At 38.8% G+C, this 21,431-nt stretch overlaps 1 protein-coding gene across 18 annotated transcripts in view; it reads right to left on the reverse strand.

Moving 5' to 3' along the window:
- SYNJ1 (synaptojanin 1) overlaps positions 1-21,431 on the reverse strand; it is a 99,714-nt gene that overhangs the window by 67,066 nt on the left and 11,217 nt on the right. For all 18 annotated transcript variants that reach the window (XM_016938468.4, XM_009453288.5, XM_016938464.4 and 15 more), the window contains exons 3-4: positions 5,751-5,837; positions 3,624-3,891 (exon numbers count right to left, since the gene is read on the reverse strand). In XM_016938468.4, coding sequence (XP_016793957.3) covers positions 3,624-3,891; positions 5,751-5,837 — 355 coding nt within the window. The remainder of the gene's footprint in view (positions 1-3,623; positions 3,892-5,750; positions 5,838-21,431) is intronic.

Genomic DNA, 21,431 nt, shown 5'->3' on the forward strand with positions numbered 1-21,431 from the left:
AAATAGCAAGATGTGGCTAGTGGCTACCACATTAGATAGTGCAGGCATAGGGTTTATCATCGCTCCAAATACTTTTAGCATTCTAGGTAACAGATGTGGCCTGGTTTCCAAACTTTTTTCAGAGAAACAAATTTTATTCAAACAAACATGCAGAAGCCCAATGATTATGATACAGATAAAAGCTGCTATGGCTAAAGTGGGGATTGGGACTCAACTTTGCTGGGTTGGCCTTCTCACCCTGATTACCCCTCAGGGGTCTCTCCTGGAACCTTAGACCTCCACAGAACATATAAAGAAGCTACTAACAACATACCACTAAGGAAAATATATTGTTAAGTGGAAAAACTCTATCAATTTGAAAATGAGTTTTCTATATTATTGAAGCTTGGTTCTTTAGGTTTTAAGTGGAATTCTTCTACTTAAGTGCTCCGTACTCTCTCTCTCTTCCTGTCTTAAATAAGGTATAAAAGATGTAATAGCATTATCTTGAAGACTCACAGCAATAGCCCTCAACTCCCTGCCAGCCCCTCAGATTACAGGCTGCAACAGAGATAAAAAGGGTGGTCAGCAGTTCTGGAAAACCAGCTATGACCCCAACCCCTCTTATCCATCCAGGAAATCACACGGGAATATAAATGAGTGATGATATTACAACAGGGATAATGTTAAATCTGATGACCATTACTTATTTTAAAAATACACTGACTTAAACTTCCATACTTTACTATTACCCACATTGATCTGAGGCAAAGTTCAAACTGGTTGTGACCCAGTATGTCCAACCACCACAGCTGAGACCTACGCCACAGCAAAGTTATAAGAAACTTACTTGTCCCCATTTAAATAGACCTTAAATCCTATGCATTTTGTGCAGGCAGAGTTTCTCTCTCTGCTGTCAGTTTTCATTTTTCTTTGCTGTCAGTGTGTCACTGTTTTAGCATTTAAATTTATACATGACTTTTGACTGGCAGCAGCTTAGAATTTCCAATGGAGTAAAGCTATCTGGGCTTTGTCACAGGTATCTGCCACTCTTTGGCTACAAAAATTACACGGTTGTATCCTGGAATATATTGCTACTAAGTGCAAGGGTATGCACAATGAATTCCAAAAGTTCCCGTTTTTCTATATAAACTGAAGCTCAAGAATGCCAATCCTCAGCAAAATTGTAAAATGAGCAAAATTCACCTTTGGTGCTCTAGCTGTCCCTTTGTTCAACCTGTCTCCTGCTGGACAAACCTCAGGCTTTCTTTTATCTGACTTTGCCCCCATCTCAACTCTTAAGTGAATTAAAAAAAAAAAAGGAGGCCAAGTACGGTGGCTCATGCCTATAATCCTAGCACTTTGGGAGGCTAAGGTGGGGGGATCACTTGAGGTCAGGAGTTGGAGACCAGCCTGGCCAACGTGGTGAAACCCCATCCTTATTAAAAACACAAAAATATTAGCCTGCGTGGTGGCGCACACCTGTGGTCCCAGCTACCCAGGAGGCTGAGGCAGGAGAATTGCTTGAACCCAGGAGGTGAAGGTTGCAGTGAGCCAAGATCGCACCACTGCGCTCCAGCCTGGGCGACAGAGTGACGCTCAAAAACATCAATCAACCAACCATCCAATTAATCATTCCTATTGATTAAACCTAGGCAATATATCTGCATCTGCTTGGACTTCTAATTGTTGTATGAAAGCTTTTATCTCTCAATCTAAGAAACTTTGGGTAAAAATGAGGAGGGAAAAAAATGTAAGGACAGCTGCAACACATTTACCTTTTCAGGGGACTTCAACATCTTCTACTAGAAAAAGTGTAGTGTTGGCATGGTTTTAACTCTTGGAAGCCTATTTCTCAATGCTTCACAAAACTACATCCCATCACTGCTAGCTTCTTTGGGCAGGCAGGAACTCATGTCCATTCATCTGCCCTGTTAGTCCCTGCATCCTCTCTCTCCTTTCCTCTCCCTCATGGTCTCCTCCTCTGCTAAACCCAAGTCTCTAACACATAATGCTATAAACCTTGTTTTTATTCTGTCCACTCTTCTCCCTGATGCCACAACTCTGGGTCAAAACACTTCCATGTGAGCTACAACGTGACCAAGCTGTTGCTCTAAAGTTAAGTTTCTTATCCTAAGGTTGTTGTTGACTTTGAGTCTTCTGAAAGCTAGGGCAAATGGGTGACACCCGAATGTGCTACTCAAGGACTATATAAGTGACAGTGAAAGTGTGAGAGAGAAAAAGTACACAAGAGGAAACCATCTTGAATCTGAACTGTTAAGGGAGGCCAAGAGCAAAGAGTCCTGAACTTTGGCCTTATAACATATGTCAATATAATAATACATAATTTGCACATGATATCAAGAGAAAAAGTCAACATCAATGCTGGCTGTAAACAACAGAACCACTATATTAGAAATCTGGTCTGCTGCAATAGAACAATGCTAATTATAGTCCCATGTGTTCTGCTCACCATTTGTGCCTACTTAGAATACAGCACAGTTATGCATAATCATGAAATACATCACACTTACCTACATAAGTCCTAACTTATTATAGTACTAGACTTTGTCCCAGTATACTACTTCTTCACAATCTGTTGCTCTTGAATCAAGACCACCTACTTATAACCTTAAAATTTAGAATAATAAGGGAATGTTGGCTTAGAAAGGGAATGCCGCCAGAGACAAGATCTCAAAACCAAGAATAGGAAATGTGAGTAACACAGTTTTGTTACAATTAAATTCATTTCTAAATATACACAACTATTTTAAATGTATTTTGGAAATGAAAGTTCAGTGTAGATTGGGGGGAGCACAGGGGTTTTATGTCACATGCCAACTTCAATAAACCGACAGTGGCTGCCTGCCATGCTCTGCTGAGGACTCCAGAGAAGGAAAGACGGATACACTCAATTAGCAATGTCTATCCCTTGTTATCTCTAGACATAACAACTGCTGAACTTTTTTTCTTTGTAAAGCAAGCAAAAGTTTTATTGAGGAAGTACAAGTACACTCCAAGAAAGGAGTAGGCTGACCCTGCTAGAAACACCCCCAAGACATTCTGCATTGTGATCTTCTATTGTCTCAGTTCTTTCTTTACCCAGTTCTCACCAAAGTTTGGGGGATCCTCCCTTACTGTGCTTAATGCACATGCACGGGAACCAGTGATCAATATGAATCCTATCTAATGGTGGCACTGCTTATTACCACCACCCCAGGAAGGTATAGCCATCAATTTTGTACTCATTATGCCTGCTCAGCTCTCAGGAATTCCCCTTTGCCTTTTTCCTTCCTTATCAGGATCTACTTAACAACATTCTGACAGTTCAACCACGGAGTGAGTACTGAGCATCCTAAGAGGTGTTCCAGGGCATTCTTTCCAACATGGATACCACCCCCTCGTGCCTGCTCATATCTGACTGTCTACTCTTACATTGCTCCCTCAAGGCGTTGGGACCCAGAAATCTTTTGGGAGATGGGGTAGAGGTTATTCTCTGTAGCTACTTGCTGCTGAAAAGGGGCATCGAGGGTCTTCAGGGTTCTTCCTCCTTTCTTGCTGTCACGGTGAGGAGGTTTTTGATGACTGAACAACTGCTGAACATATTATGTCCCAAATCACCAAAAGGGAAAAAATGAACTCACCAGAAAAATCTATTATCAGTTGTCTGTTCTTGCATGCTACGATGCGCATTAAGACTCAAATCTAAACTGATGCCAGATGCAGACCATGCAAAATAAAAGTTTCCTGAATTCAAAACTTTCCGCACTTCTGAAATGCGATCCTCATCTGAAGAATCGATTCGCAGTGATATAAACTCAGTGGAAGTAACTCGGAAAACTTCAGATTCTTGAATTTTTCCAACAGACATACATCCAGTGACTAGGACCAGGTAATGTAACATAGTATCACCTGCAAAACCCAAAGATTTTACTGGATGAAAAATCCCAACATTTTCAAGCTATTCCATTTCTTCTTGCACCTCTATTTTTAAAATCTGACATTGTGATTATTTTAAACTTATCATGGATGTGTTGAAATTCACTAGACATTTTGGTTGAAAAAAATCCTTGTTTAAATATATTAAGTATAATAAAGCATTTAAACATTAACAGGATAATCTCACACGAAATTGTTCCTGAACTTACTCTGAGGCTAAAAAAACTTTATCGAATAATTGGCTGGGTGCGGTGGCTCATGCCTGTAATCCCAGCACTTTGGGAGGCTGAGGCAGGTGGATCACCTGAGGCCGGGAATTCAAGACCACCCTGACTAACACGGAGAAACCCCATCTCTACTAAAAATACAAAAACTAGCTGGGCGTGGTGGTGCATGCCTGTGATCCCAGCTACTCAGGAGGCCGAGGCAGGAGAATCACTTGAACCTGGAAGGTGGAGTCTGCAGTGAGCCAAGATCACACCATTGCACTCCAGCCTGGGCAACAGGAGCTAAAACTACGTCTCAAAAAAAACCACACGAACAAACAAACAAGAAAAAAACTTTATCAAATAAAAAAGTATGTGTTACCTTCTCTACTTTTGCTTAATGATTGTCAGAAAATTCAGGTAAGATAATGAATTCACACTCATTTTAACAAGTTCTTTGTAAATAGTAAAGTTGAAAAAATGGTATACTATTATCAGCTGATGATGTTGATGACATATGAACAAAAGTCTCTGGTAACAACTTATAAAGCAATTTGGTTTACAAAAACTTTCATAGAGATTTTTTTCATGTAATTATGACAAAAAGCCTATGAAATTAGTATAAAGTTGAAATTGAGCAATGGTATACTGTGAGCATGGGCTCTGACACAGGTAGAAGCGGCCCCGAATCTTGGCTCCATTACTTATTACCTGGACCAATTTCAGTATGCAGCATAACGAACCTGAGATACCATCTCTTATAAAAAGAGATTAAAGCAAATACTTCATTATACTGTGAGGCTTACCCAGGAGTAATCAGTAAAGCACCTAAGCGCAGTGCTTTATATGTGATAGATTCATAACAAATGACAAATCTCCATTTTATAGACCAGTGCTACTCAAAGTATGGTCCATGAACTGTTACCAGCTCACAATGAGAAAGGACACTTACACCAGAATGGAAATCAACTATATTACTAAGTTCACCCTTTAGTTGAGCTGACTTTTTTTTCTAGTAAGACTTTATCAATGAAGGAAGCCACATGTAGATTTGTATCATAGTGCAAGCTCCTTATCTTATCACGGATCAATAACAAAATGATTTATGGACCAGTACCAATGTTGAAGAACACCTTGAGCTGCAAAATTACAGATAAACTAGTAACTGCAAAGGTTACTCTGCAGCTCACGGTGACATTACGTGGCAAAAAAAAAAAAAAAAAAGGCTCAAGCAGACACTTTCTGAATTCAAAACAGATGTCTTTTTCAATACAAACCAAGAAAAATCAGTGCAGTTCTCATGCAGACACTTTTTCCTAAATGCACTGAATCAACAAAAAGGAGAATGTTCTGATTTTCGCTTTTGACAACTGATACTTATCTCTTCAAGTGGTCAAACCAGAGACTGTCTCCGAACTTCCACTCACATGAGTTTGAGCATGTAGCATGCCTTTTTGGGCAACAAACATTATCACAATATTAGCTACATTAATGTTTAAAAGATGTTAGCACATGTGTAGCTTAAATATGGAGTCTACAATAATTCATAGCTAGTCCCTCTCAAATCCTTAGAATTACAAAATAGAAATGAAAAAATGGATGAATTCTACTGAATGATAAACTTACCAAGATTTAACCGCAAAACACCTAAGAGTCCATATGCATCCAGTACTTTGGAGTATGTACCCTTGATTGCCTCTTTTTCTGCAGATGCTACAAAAAAAAGTTTTAGTTTAAGAAAAATGACCTGAAACATTGGATTCTATTTAGCTAAGTATAAATCCAGAGTTTCAATCAAAAGTTTCTAAATCTGATATTCTTAAAATAAATGTACTGCATATTTTCTTAAACTAGTAACATTAGTATTCTTCCCAAAGAGTTAATAAATTATTCCAAGACCATATATTAATTAATCCATCCTGTCCACTGATCTGAACTCTGTCTTCTTATCCTTTTATTCTTGACAGAATAGTGCTTGACACTTAGAAACTGACAAAACATTTAAATGATAAAAGCTAATGGCAACACTTGACTACACAAATGTAGGGCAAGAATGGGGAAATCTGATTCTGAAAGGACAAAAGTCTGGTCTTTGCCTTGATTTATTTCTTCTGCTATAAAGTTAACGTTATCTTGCTAATGAATATAAACCACAGAATAATTTTCCTAAGACAGGCTATTATGATTATTCTATTGAGAAGAAAAAACAACAACAAAAAATCAAATCCTGAAACGTTAAAGAAAAAACCTTCCTAGCACTTAGCAATTATACATTAAAAATTTCACAAAGAACCAAAGAAATATTAACAACCAGTATTTCAAAGGACAAATACAAATAATACATCCCACAGTCTACAGTTGATCCTTGAGAAAGATACCTTCCTTTCCTTCCAGGTTTCTTTCCTTCTTTGCTTCTTTCCCTTTTCCATTATCTACACCACACTCAACTCACCTCCTGGCTGACTGGTTCATACCTTATTTACTTCTTATCTCTTACACTTATCCCCTTTCCTTTATCTACAAAATAGGATGTTTGGCAACACTGACGTGTTCCACGTTAGAAAATCATGTAAGTAGATACTTATGACTGTCTCATTTCCTGTCCATCTTTATTGCCAACAAAAGGGCTCTTCTCAGCCTACTGCTTTGCCTAATACTCCTTTGTACTTTGCATTAGAGATCTTCTACTTTGCCTGAAGCTCTTTTCCAGAGTCCTATAGAACATCTCACTTTCCCTGCCTGCTTCACCTCTTTTCAGACCACGTAGGCTTAAGCCTTCTTCCTAGTGATCTGGCTTCTGCCTTCTGATGAGTTTTGCTCTGCTAGTTGCAGCACAGGCTAAGACTAACTGACTCAATCATTCAATTAGCTGATATTTTCACGATTCTCTAACATGTTCATTATTAAGTGTGGGCCATTATCAAACCACCCAGTATGAAATTAGGGAGTGGAGATTCGCCAACCCATTAAAGTGATGGGGATTTATATTTCATTCTGTATTCCTTGAGTTCCTATTATTATTACATCTTATGTTTATACAACAGTTGATCCTAACATTCCATGACAAGCAACCCAAATGTAAAACATTACAATATAAACTTTAATTACATTTTATAAAGCAAAATAGAATTGCCTTCTAAATACTGCCTTGTTAAGAGTACCATATGTACTGTAAACATTAGAGAGACTTGTTATACCTCTCAGGACAGAAGGCATGACTTCCAGGATAAATATTATTCTAGAGTTTTACAAGTTATATGCCATATACATTTAAAATACAATCACTAATATAGTAATATAGAAAGTACTAGATATATCCATTTCAGCAGCAATCATCATTTGGGTTCAAATGCCAGGAGGCAGTAGGAGTTAAGAAGAAAATATAGTTTTATTTTTATTTTTATTTTTTTTTGAGACAGAGGCTGGAGTGCAGTGGCACAATCACAGCTCAATGCAGCCTTGAACTCCAGGGCTCAAGTAATCCTCCCACCTCAGCCTCCCAAGGAGCTGGGACTACAGGCATGTGCCACTATGTCCAGCTAATTTTTTTTATTTTTTATTTTTGTAGAGATACAGTTTCTCTACGTTGCCCAGGCTGGTTGGAAACTCTCGGGCTCAAGCAATCCTCCTGTCTGAGCCTCTCAAAGTGCTAGGATTACAGGCATGAGCAAAAAACATATTCTTAACATTAAGTCACCACCTTCCTTTAGAAAACAGAAAAGTCATTCTGTAACTTAAATTACCATGTAACAAAATGTTCTCTCTTCTAATAATGCATAATAACTATCTTCTCATTAATTACACTCCAAATACATGAACGTACGTCTCTCAGGACTGATGAAGGCCCATCTATTAGACTATCATCTAATTCAAACATGCAAACAAATGCCTTGCAGTTTAGTTATTTACATGTTTGTATTCTATTCGGACACTCAGGAAACAGGATACACACACACCCACACACACACCTTAAAGTGCATACTCTTAGAGCCAAAGGTACTTTTAACTCCAGACACTCCAAATTTCTTAAGAGAAAACAGTATCTTCTTCATAAATATATTTGTATCTGAAGGACAGTAGATGTTTCCCTATTTTACGATATATGCTTCAAAGGTTTTGAGTAGACTGGAAGGAGGCCCAGTAATGGCCACTAGGAGAAGAAGGATGGCCTGTGCAAGAAGCTGAAGCTAGAGGCAGGGGAAAAGGGCGTCCACTTGTGGGAGGGGCCGCCTGGCATGAGTTCCTGAAGTCTGACTAGGGTGAGGAGAGGACTGTCCACCCATGGGTGTTAGGGGCACCCCGGCATGGTAAGTTAGAGCTTGAGAGGGATGGGGAAGGCAGGGTTTTGAAGTGCCAGTGGGGTAAGGAGGGCACCTATGCAGTGGAGGAGGCTACATTGGCAATAGGAGAGTGGTTATCTATGGGGTATGATCAAGGATAATGAGAGCCAGGTTTCTCACTGTCAGAGAAGGTACTCACAAATGCAAACAGAGAAACTAGAATGGACAGTGTTGATTAGAATTGGAGTTACCAGGCCGGGTATGGTGGCTCACGTCTGTAATCCCAGCACTTTGGGGGGCCCAGGTGGGCGGATTATGAGGTCAAGAGATTGAGACCATCCTGGCCAACATGGTGAAACCCTGTCTCTACGAAAAACACAAAAAATTAGCCAGGTGTGGTGGCAGGCACCTGTAGTCCCAGCTACTCGGGAAGCTGAGGCAGGAGAATCACTTGAACCTGGGAGGCGTAGGTTGCAGTGAACCGAGATTGCACCACTGCACTCCAGCCTGGTGACAGAGTGAGACTCCGTCTCAAAAAAAAAAAAGAATTGGAGTTACCAGTGTTTTCTAGATAGACTAAAGACAGACAAAAAGATAGAAACATAGATATAAGTATATATGTCATATACATATATAGTTACATATACTCCTTAGCACTAGCCACTGAGCAGACCCAGGATCTACAATACTCTGACAGCAATGTGCATACCTAGCATACTTTGGCTTCTACATACCATTCTCCACTAAAAGGAACTACTAGCATTCCTTGGAGAAATGGTTGATTCCAGGGCAAAGGCAGGGACAAAATGAGCCTAAAACATAGTATTGTGCCAAAAAGTAAGCAAGTGTTCAAAGGATAATTGAGATATGTCACAAACATGCAGAAGGCAGCTTGAAGGGGCTTCTACTGGTGAAATCCAGGACAATTTGAGCATCAAAATAAATAATAAGAGTAATGGATTATAAGCCTATGAATTGAAAGTCTCATGAGGAATGGGCAAAACAATTATAAAGGGAAAAAAAGTCTTCCCAACATGCCTAGCAAACCATCACCTTTATCAAGTAATCAAAGTGAACACCAACAGGGGCCGGGCACAGTGGCTCACGCCTGTAATCCCAGCACTTCGGGAAGCTGATGCAGAAGGACCCCTTGAACCCAGGAGTTCGAGACCAGCCTGGGCAACGTGGCGAGACCCTGTCTCTACAAAAAAATATAAAAATTATCCAGGTGTGGTGGCATGCACCTGGGGTCCCAACTACTCAGGAGGCTGTGGCGGGAAGGTTGATTGAGCCTGGGAAGTCAAGGCTGCAGTGAGCTAAGATCATGCCACTGTACTCCAGCCTAGCCGACAGAGTGAAACCCTGTCTCAACAACAACAACAGCAAACCAAAGTGAACATCAACAGTAAGAGGACAAGTCAAAACTGTGAGCCACTTGTCAAGACACAATGAAAAGAGCACCATTGCTGCAATACTCCTGCCAGAGGTGAATAACCTTAATCTACGCATGAGCCATCAGACAGACCCAAAGTGAGGGAGAATCTACAAAGTAACTGGTTTTCACTTTCAACATTTTTAAGGCCACAAATGTCACAGATCGAGAAATTTTTCCATTTAAGGAGACTAAAGAGACATGACAACAAAATAAAATGTACACATCTGAACTGGATCCTTTTGCTATAAAAGACATTGTTGGGGCAATTGGTAAAAATTGAAGAGAGGATAAGGATTAGATAGCCGTAATACATCACTGTTAATTTTATGATAGTTTTACAAGAGAATGTCTTTCTAGGAAATACACAGCAAAGTATTTGGGGGTGATGGGGCATCATGTCAGCAACCTATTCTTAAAAAGTCCAGAGAATCCACTCAGTTCTGGGGCAAAAAAAAAAAAAAAGAAGTCCAGAGGAAAAAAAGTTATTTGTACTATACTTCAACCTTTCTTTATGTTTTAAATTGCTGCAAAATTAAAATTTTTTCAATGTAACCAGCAAAAATAATTTTTAAAAATACATATACTTATTCCCAGATAAAGAAGCTTTTATCTCTGACGTTAATAAGGTAAACTCTTCTAAATACCTTGTTATTCCCTCCCTGTACATTTTTTTAATGGGGAAAAAAGATTTCCTTATTTTATGAGACTCCATAAAATTCACAAAAATACATGATGGAAGGGGGATGAACCTAATTAAATTTCTGCCCCACTTCTCTGATAATTTAATTCCAGAAAATTATTTTAGAATCTTCTACTATAAAGAGATTATTTAAAATAAGAAAGGCTATATACAACATTACATAAAATAATATGTATAATCTTTAGATAAAATACAGCACTTGGAAATATTTTACAATCATCACCATCATTCTTTTTCCCTTAATAATCTCCCTTGCATCCCATGCTTCAGCCAAAATGAATAATTTTGTTGCCCACATGTTCCACATTCTCTTCCCTTTCTCCCTTTTTTCATACTGTTGTTTCATCTGGACCAACCTTTAATCATCTTTGTATTTCCAAATATTACCTATCCTTCAGTTCCAAATTAAAACACCACTTCCCTTCCCAAAGATTTTCCCTGATCACTCTAGCTGGAGGTAAATCTTTCTCCTATTTTATACTATAGTTACATGTAAACTAGTAACAACAGAAACTAAGTCTTATTTCTTTTTCCTTTTTTTTTTTTTGAGACAGGATCTCACTCTATCACCCACCCTGGAGTACAGTGGCACAATCATGACTCACTGTAACCTCAAGCTCCTGGGCTCAAGTGATCCTCCTGCCTCAGCCTCCTTCCTGAGTAGCTAGGACTACAGGCACTAATACTACAGGACTACTACTGAGTAGTATTAGGACTACAGGTACGTGCCTGGTTAATTTTTATTTTTTGTAGAGACAGGGTCTTTCTATGTTGCCCAGGCTGGTCTGAAACTTCTGGCTTCAAGTGATCCTCCTGCCTTGGCCTCCCAAAGTACTGGGATTACAGGCATGAGCAACTGCACCTAGCCTCATTTCCTTATATCTCAACACAATACCTAACCTAACACAGAGACTCTGAATGGAACACTGCAATTGCCGATTAAATATTCATCTAATAGACAAAAACAAATGGAAAGGTTGTGCATTAAAGAACATGTTTTGCTAATTTAAAAATAATATATAAAGTGGATCATCTGAGGTTGGGAGATCGAAACCAGCCTGGCCATCATGGTGAAACCCCGTCTCTACTAAAAAAAACAAAAATTAGGTGGGCGTGATGATGCATGTCTGTAATCCCAGCTACTTGGGAGGCTGAGGCAGGAGAACTGCTTGAGCCTGGGAGGCGGAGGTTGCAGTGAGGCAAGATGTGCCACTGCACTCCAGCCTGGGTGACACAGTGAGACTCCATCTCAAAAAAGAGATAAAACATTTTACTTTATCATTGAAAGTATTTGAATGCCCTCATTACTGAGATTCACATTCAACAACTCCTCAGTTACGTCTGGAAACTTTCAAATGTGTATGTCTGTGGCAGGGAGTAGTAAGGTGGGGGTGGGAAATACAGGCATTGTTAAATGGTTGCTAACCAGGGTTTAAAATACTGAAGTTTATGAAGTGGCAGGGTGTGTGGGGAGCTCAGAGGAAACAAACTGAAAGAATGAGCGGAAATGAAAGTTCGGAAGATACAGTGTTAGGGAGGAAGTTCAGGTCACTTTCCTGCTAGTGCAGTCTTTCAAGGCATCCACTGCACTTTCAATGAACGGAATAAACTCCCTTTTGTGAAGAGGTATTTTTTTCCCCTCCTATTCATGGTGGTTATTAAACAAACGAGATGCTAGGCAAAACAAACCTTTCTTTGTAAGTTACTGATTTCTAACCATAAGTAGGTAGGAATGTCCCAGAAGAGAATTGCTTTCGGAGTGATTCTGAGCCCATCAAGATCGACAGCAGTTCAGGTGAGGTAAGGCGGCCTGCACCGCATTAGTTCACATGCTGAACACATACGCTAAAGCAAATTCCAACTTCTAAAGTTTCTGCTATAACACCTCAGGAATAAATAGTACCTAACTCCCTCTATAGCTTATTTTAAAGGAAAAGACTATTTTTCCCATGTCATACTCAACACCATCTTTCATTTATACCTTTTCTTAGGTACCTTTTTTTTTTTCATTTGATACCAACTCTTTATTAGAAAAGAAAAACTTCTTTGTGGGCCCAAAAAGAATCATTTTGCTGGGTGTGGTGGCTCACGCCTGTAATCCTAACACTTTAAGAGGCCAAGCAAGTGGATTGCTTGAACCCAAGAGTTCAACACCATCCTAGGCAAGATAGCAAGACCCCACCTCTAAAAAATAAAAAATAAAGGTGGAATAATATGTAACAGGTGAGGGATAACCAAAACTTGCCATATAAAGACAATAAGAAGATTTTAACAATTAACAAGATTAATTTTTCAATGGCTTATTAATCACAGAACAATTAAAAAGCTAAATAAAAACCAATCTTACTTATGTATTAGAAATATATTTCAATTCACCCATGGATCCAACACGCTTTTAGACAGTAAAATTTTTACTGACTTAAGAAAAAACACTGCCGGTTGGGCACAGTGGCTCACGCCTATAATCCCAGCACTTTGGGAGGCCCAAGGTGGGTGGCTCACTGAGGTCAGGAGTTCGAAACCAGCATGGTGAAACCCTGTCTCTACTAAAAATACAAAAATTAGCAGGGCGTGGTGGCGCACAACTGTAGTCCCAGCTAGTCAGGAGGCTACGGCAGGAGAATCACTTGAAGCCGGCAGGCGGAGGTAGTAGTGAGCCAAGATCACACCACTGCCTTTCCACCCTGGGCGACACAGCAAGACTCTGTCTCAAAAAAAAAAAAAAAAAAAAAAAGAAAGAAATTTTATGGAGTTTTTTTTTTTTTTTTTGAGACAGAGTCTCACTCTTGTCACCTAGGCTAGAGTGCAGTGACGCGATCTTGGCTCACTGTAACCTTCGCCTCCTGGGTTCAAGCAATTCTCCTGCCTCAGCCTCTCGAGTAGCTGGGATTACAGGCGCCCACCAACATGCCCAGCTAATTTTTGTATTTTTAGTAGAGATGGGGTTTCACCATTTTGGCTAGGCTGGTCTTGAACTCCTGACCTCCGGTGATCCTCCCACCTTGGCCTCCCAAAGTGCTGGGATTATAGGCGTAAGCCATGGTGTCCAGCCAAAAACACTGCCTATTAAACTCATGTACTTATGTTATGCTTAAGGAGTATTGACAGAATTCTCACTGCCATGTGTTTCATGTGAAAGAAATGGAAATCAGGTGGGGTGTGGTGGCTCATGCCTGTAATCCCAGCACTTTGGGAGGCCAAGGTGGGAGGATCACTTGAGGTCAGGAGTTTGAGACTAGCCTGGCCAACATGGTAAAAAACCCATCTCTACTACAAAAAATACAAAAATTAGCCGGGCATGGTTGCAGACACCTGTAATCCCAGCTACTTGGAAGGCTAAGGCATAAAAGCTCGAACCCAGGAGGTTGAGGTTGCAGTGAGCCAAGATTACATCATTGTACTCCAGCCTGAGTGACAGAAAAAGACGCCTTCTCAAAATAAATAAATAAAAACATAAATAAATAAATAAATAAATAAGGAGGGAGAGATAGTAGGTAGAAATATAGAAAAACAAAAGTGTCCATGAGTTGATATTATGGAGGCTAGGTGACATATGTAACAGTTACACTATTTCTCCAAATAAAATGTTAAAAAAATTATTACATTCTTTGAACTACTGGATAAATTCAGAAAGGAGAGAGATAACTCTGGCCAATTATCTTGAGACAGCCAGAAGCTACTGGAATTCTAAGGATCAGAGAAGAACTTTTCTCTAATTACCCTAGACCAGGAGTGCATTAGCCAAAAGTTCAACAGACATTTGAACTTTTTTTTTTTTTTCCCAGACAGGATCTCTCACTCTCACCCAAGCCTGAGCGCAGTGGCATGATCATAGCTCACTGTAACCTGAAACCCCTGGGCTCAAGCGATTCTCCCGCCTCGACCTTCCAAAGTGCTGGGATTATAAGTGTGAGCCATTGCACCTGATTGATTTGGACTTTTATAAACTTCAAAGGGACTAGTAAGTCCTACAATCTTTAGAATGGCCCCATAGCCCACACTTCCCAAGGCTCTCAAACACTCATCAAATAGTAAATATATAATAAATTAAGAAAGGAGAAGATTTAGTAATTCCAGAATGGAGGCCTTAGGAAGGGTAAATATTGTTATACCCTGCCATCAATGTTTTCCTTATATTCTTCCTAAATAATTTAGTTTTAATATTCTACCTGTTGAAATGGAAACTATCCTTGGAAAATAATAAGTTTGTTTTTGCTCATTATCACAGAAGTTAGGAAATATTTAAAACTATATAAAGCCATGAAGTAGTAATATCCTACATCTTAATTCAGATAACTCAACTCCTTCCTTATTTTAGTTTTGTGCATGTTTTCAAACTTCTTTTAACCGAACAAATTCATGCATGACTGAAGGGAGCTCCAACCTACAACTTTTCCTCGTTAAGCTACTGGAAGGTAACAAAAATAGAAATGGTAGAGGTGGTCTATTTATAGACTACAGAAAACACTCAGAGTATAAATACATCAATTGTTCTCTATCAAAATTTAACATATCAATTGTGCTCTATCATATTATTTGACATCTTCCACCTTTTTCTTTTTTCTGGAGTGACTTACTTTTTTTTTTTTTTGAGATGGAGTCTCGCTCTGTCACCAGGCTGGAGTGCAGTGGTGTGATCTTGGCTCACTGCAACCTTCACCTCCTGTGTTCAAGCGATTCTTCTGCCTCAGCCTCCAGAGTAGCTGGGACTACAGGCGTGTGCCACCATGCCCAGCTAATTTTTGTATTTTTAGTAGAAACGGGGTTTCACCTGGTTGGCCAGGATGGTCTCGATCTCTTGACCTCGTGATCTGCCCACCTCAGCCTCCCAGAGTGCTGGGATTACAGGTGTGAGCCACCGCGCCCAGCAATGACTTATAATACTATGTCATGTGACATAACTGGCATTATTCAGCATTGTTGTATTACAACCTCGTTTCTCAAATTAGAATTTAAGGCAAATAATGAAGTATTAGGATCAAATATAAAAATTCAGATGAAGACATAATCATATACCTATTTCTTGATTTTCATGAGTTGTGGCTCTAAAAGAGAGGCTTGTTAAACATAACATAGTTGTCGCATGATAATCACACCTGCATTGCTAACTCTACATCTGAACAGAAAAGAAACAAAATTAACTTCTTATCCAAGAGCAGTAGGTAACTTAAATGTCGCTTTCATTTTACTTTAAAAGTATTTTCAGGATTAAATTTAAATGTAAATTTCTCCAACTTTTGATGAATTATAATAATTTAAGCTAAATAATAAAGCCATCCAAATGAAGGGCCTACTATCCAATGTCAACATTCTGCTGTGGGTCAAACCTTGCAGTCTGAGAATACACTGTTCTTCCCCAGCTGATACAGAAGACTAAGCTAACAAAGGTCAATAACAATGTAAAAATAAGACTGCATGTTAGAATGATCTCTCTAGAACCACAATTTGCCTGTGGTTGCATGCACTGCAGTTTGTGGTGAGCTTATTTGCATGCAGACAGCACTTTGGTATAGAACCAGAGAACCTCCTGTATGAGGATCCTAGAAATCATGTAATCCAAGCTTCTCATTTTCAGAAGAAAAAGAGTAGAGATTACATCATTCATCCAAGATCACATAACTAGCTGGCAGTAAAGCTTCTTTCCATTTCATCATATATAAAGAGAAAAATTATTTTAAAAGGAAAAGGTTTCTCTTACAAAAGTAATTAAAATTCCAGCTGAAAGACATTAAACTATCTAAATTAATGTCCTATTTAAACTTCACATTCCAATCTTGGTGACATTTAAGGAAAAAAAAAAAAACTTTCATTCATTCACGCAAGAAGTATTTATTGAATGCCTACCATGCACCAGGCCCCTGGCAAGGTTCTAGGAATAAAAACAGTCCGTACCGTGACACCTTCAGATTAGGAAGACAGGTATTATATAACCATACAAATAAAAATTATAAATTATAGTAAGTACTATAATGGAGTTCCAACAGATTACAATGGGAGAACCTAATTTAAAATTGTTTGTTGGAGGAGGACAATGATTAGAATAAACCTCACTGAGGAAGTGACCTTTATAGTGAGACAGGAAGGCTAGCCAAATAAACGGTGGAGATAAAAATGTTTCAGGCGACATACGTATATACTGTGATCCAGCAATTCCATTCCTAAGAATATAGCCCACAGAAATGTGTACATATATGTACCAAAAAACATGTACAAGGATGTTCATACTTGTGTCATTTATAATAGCAAAATTGGAAATAAAGCAAATGTCAACAAAACAGCTAAATATTTTCATATTCATAAAATGGACTACACTGCAACAAATATGAGTAAACTACTGCCACTTGCTACAACATAGATGATTTCCCATATATCAACATGGATGATTTCATTGAGTGAAAGGAGCTAGATACCAAAGAATACACAGAGAATTACTCCATTTATGTTAAGTTGAAAAACACTTAAAACTATTCCATGATGTAAGAGGTCTGAATAGTGATTATCTTTGCAGATCATAATAAAGATAACTGGGAAGGAGCATGAGGGGATTATTCTCTGGAAAGCTCTCTGGTATGCTAGTAATAATGTTCTATTTCTCAACCCAGTTGTGGTAATAAGGGTATGTTCATTCTATAATAATATATCAAGCTGTATGTTTAAGATTTATATACTTTTCTACATGTATTATAATTTAAAAAGCTTATTATTTAAAAAAAATACATTTGAGCAGACGGAACAGCATATGTAAAGACCCTGACGCCAGAATTTGGTACATTCAGAACTGAAAGGCGGCCAATGAGGTTAGAACATAGAAACCAAGAGGTAAAGTGGTAACAGGTTGAAGAGGGAAGCAGAAACTCGATTTTATTGTAGGTCATCTTAGAGTTTAGATTTTAACTTCAGTGGCCAATCACTGAAGAGTATTAGGCAGGGGATTAATAAGATCTAAACCATGTTTTTTAAAAGACTGGGGTGTAGGTGTGGTAAGTAGAAGCAGAGGGACCAGTTAAGGAGGGAATTGTAATGATCCATGAAAGAGACAACAGTGTCTTGATTGAAACAGAGCCAGCTAAATGCAGGCAGTTGCATGGAATCTCAAGGAAATTAAGAGGAGGAATTGACTAGACTTGGTAATAGAGAGAATGTGTGAAATGTGAGGGGAAGAGGTGTTGAGGATGATTCTTAAGTTGTTTGAAACAACTTGGTAGATGGAGTGCAATCCATTGAGATAAGGGAGACTGAAGGAAAGATCAGGTTTGAGGATATGCAGTGGTTGATAAGACCATCAACACGGTACCTATTCCAACTCTTCCTCATTTGGTAGCCACCAAACAGTTTGTGATACTATGGAAATCACAGAAATTTCTACCTTCTTCTGCCAATGATCTACCTGATGCAAACAGCACATGATATCTCAACAGTCATTTTTGGTTCAGGAATACACAAACACTCAATCCAGTGCAAGGGGAAGTGCATTTTCCTTTTTTGGGTTCTAACCCACTATCTGAGTTTCAAAAAGCTGGATCTCAATTGTGTCATCCAACATAATTATTGAACCCAGCTCTGTATCAATCCCACGTCACTTTGCCACAACTAAAAATCTGAAAACTGTACTTTCTACTCCATTCTCTAAGAGAATTGATAAAACTGGGAACAAGATAGGCCAAAGATATATTCCCAATGCTAACCAAGGAAAGACAACTAATGAGCACTAAGGTACAACCAGCTAGAAATTTACTTAATTATAAGATTCTGGAATTTAAAAATAAAAACAAAAAGAGGCCGGGCACGGTGGCTCACGCCTTTAACCCCAGCATTTTGGGGAGCTGAGGCAGGTGGATCACTTGATGTCAGGAGTTCAAGACCAGCCTGGCCAGTAAGTTGAAACCCTGTCTCTAATAAAGAGATACAAAAATCAGCTGGGCATGGTGATGCACACCCGTAATTTCAGCTACTCGGGAGGCTGAGGCAGGAGAATCACCTGAACCCAGGAGGTTGAGGTTACAGTGAGCCAAGATCATGCCACTGTACTCCAGCCTGGGCAACAAAGTGAGACTCTGTCTCAAAAAAAAAAAAAAAATTGAAAAAAGAAGATTCATTCTACTTATAGTTCACACATGGTCCACAGGATATTAAATGATTTTGTTTATATTTCAGCAACACATTCAAGAGATTACAGCAATCCTATGGTCCACAAGTGAACAGAATGAAACATAACTCATAATAAATATTTATTGCTAAGAGCTAGTTATATAAGTAAACACACCTTTATATATAAAAAGTTAAATAAGACTATAATGAAATAGAAACACAAAATTTTAATAAGTACATTTAACATATAGAAATATTTAATGTTTTGAGACAATAAAGTTTTTTTTTAATTTTTTTCTTTTCACTGACTCAGTTGGCCCAGAATTATCCAGGAATTTCAAGGGTCTAAAATTTTTTCATTCTGAACTGAGGAAGTAATGAGTATCCAACCAAGAAGAATTTATATATCTCTCCAAATGCCAAATTTATTTTCTCCAAGTGCCAAATCATTCATCATTTGGTTCAGTAGCTATGAAATGCAACCCAATGTGAATGCATGTGCTCACATACGTAACACTACTGATCAGCAATGGCTTATATTTATAAACTCTATTTAAGCTGGAAAAAGATAAAATACAAATTCTTATTAACAACCATTAAAACACTCAAAGCAAATTTTAATTGTCACCAGTAAAAATGATATGCAACTTTTAAAACTATACTTCCTTTTGATACTCTACAAGGCTAACCAATTGCACTAGCCCATTCCACTCTTTATTGCTTCTTTCACTTTGTATGCTTCTTTCAAAATTTCACTGATTCAGACTTTATAATCTCAAAAGTTTTGAAAATGTTGGTATTGGATACTAAGAAAGGTAATACTACAATATTAAACTGCTACTCATAATTAGCTCATATTTTTTCAACCTTCGAATGTCTGAAAAGTCTTTACATCTTCATTTGTGGTTGGGTACAAAACTCTAGGTGAATGGTTTGGTTTGGTTTCTTCCTTCCAGTACTTTAAAGATGTTCCCAATGTCCTCTGGCTTGGATTGCTTGCAAAGAAAAGTCTACTATCATTCTTATCTTCACTCTTCTGTAAATGTGTGTCTTTTCTTCCTTGGGCTACTTTTAAGATCTTCTCTGTATCACTGGTAAACAGTAATTTGATCATGTATTTGGGTATAGTGTTCTGCTTTGTGTTCATTTAGCTTCTTGGATATGTGGATTCATAGCTTTCATGAAATTTGCAAAGGTGCCAGCTATTATTTCTTCAAGTATTTTTCTTCCCTACCACCTTCTTTCTGGGATCCACATATTCATGTATATTGGGTCACTGGAAGTCGTCCTGCAGTTCACTGATGCTCTGTGTATTTATTTATTTTAGCCTTTTTTCTCTCTGTATTTTATTTTGGACAGTTTCTATTACTATGTCTTCAAGTTTGCCAATCATTGCTTCTACAATGTCTAATATAGTAATCCCTATCACATCTAGAAGTCTAATTTGGGTCTTTCACTTTTTTTTTTTTTTTAGAGACGGAGTCTTGCTCTGTTGCCCAGACTGGAATGCAATGGCATGCTCTTGGCTCACTGCAACCTCCAACTCCTGGGTTCAAGTAATTCTCCTGCCTCAGCCTCTCGAGTAGCTGGGATTACAGGTGCCTGCCACCACACCCGGCTAATTTTGTATTTTTAGTAGAGATGGGGTTTCATCATGTTGGCCAGGCTGGCCTTGAACACCTGACCTCAGGTGATCCGCCCACCTCGGCCTCCCAAAGTGCTGGGATTAACAGTGTAAGCCACCGTGCCTGGCCTCTTTCACATTTTTCACATCTCTTCTTAACAGGTTCATTTTTTCCTCTACTTGTTGAACATATGGAGTATATTTATAATAGCTGTTTTAATGTCCTTGTCTATTACAGCATCTGTTTCTACATTTGACTTTGCTCCTTATGAGGTATATTTTCCTATATTCCTGTAAATATTCTTAAACTTCGTTCTGGGATACAGTTATTTGGAAGTTCAGTTACCTGGAAACAGTGGCATCCCTTTGGGTCTTGCTTTTAAGCTTTGTTAGGGAGGGCTGGCGTGGAATTTAGTCTAGGACTACTTTGCCCCTTTACTGAAGCAGTATACCCTTTCCAGTACTCAACCCAATTCTCCATGCAGGACTTCTCCACTCTGGTTGTTAAACATGAACTATTCCCAGCCCTGTGTGAGCTCCAGAAATTTTTCTGCCTACTCCTTTTTGGTGATTCTTTCCCTGCCTCAAATGGTTTCCTTACACACTGGCACCGATCAACACTGAGCTGAAGTCTCAAACGGAGTCCTCTACAGATCTCTGGAGCTCTTTGTGCAACTGTCTCATCTCTAGTACACAGCCCTGAGATTCTGGCTGCCTTGGCCTCCCCATATTCCCTACTCAGGAATCCTGTCAAGCTTTGCTTGAGTGACTCTTCTGCTGCTGTGGCCTGGAAGCTCTCCAGGCAGTAAGCTGGAGCATTCATAAAACCCACCTCATTTGTTTCCCTTCTCTCAGGGGTCAGCATCTTGTGCTGCCTTTTGTTCAAGGTCTGCAAATCATTCCATGTATTTTGTTCATTTTGTTGTTGTTACTTAAGGTAGGAGGGTAAATCTAGTTCCTGTTACTCCACTATGGTCAGAAGCTCCTGTTATAGTCCTGAGTTACGTATATTTTATAGGACAAGTTAGAACATCTGATAGACCTGAGATGATGTAATAAAAAGCCACAGAGTTTTTACTATTCAGTGAGAGTGGAAGTTCTGCCTTTCCTTTTTATTTCCTCATAGCAAAGTTAAGTGGTGAAGAAATGAAAGCACTTAAGAACTAACTACTGGTTTGAC

Source organism: Pan troglodytes, chromosome 22 (genome assembly GCF_028858775.2).
Source record: "Pan troglodytes isolate AG18354 chromosome 22, NHGRI_mPanTro3-v2.0_pri, whole genome shotgun sequence".
In the NCBI taxonomy this organism is placed as follows: domain Eukaryota; kingdom Metazoa; phylum Chordata; class Mammalia; order Primates; family Hominidae; genus Pan; species Pan troglodytes.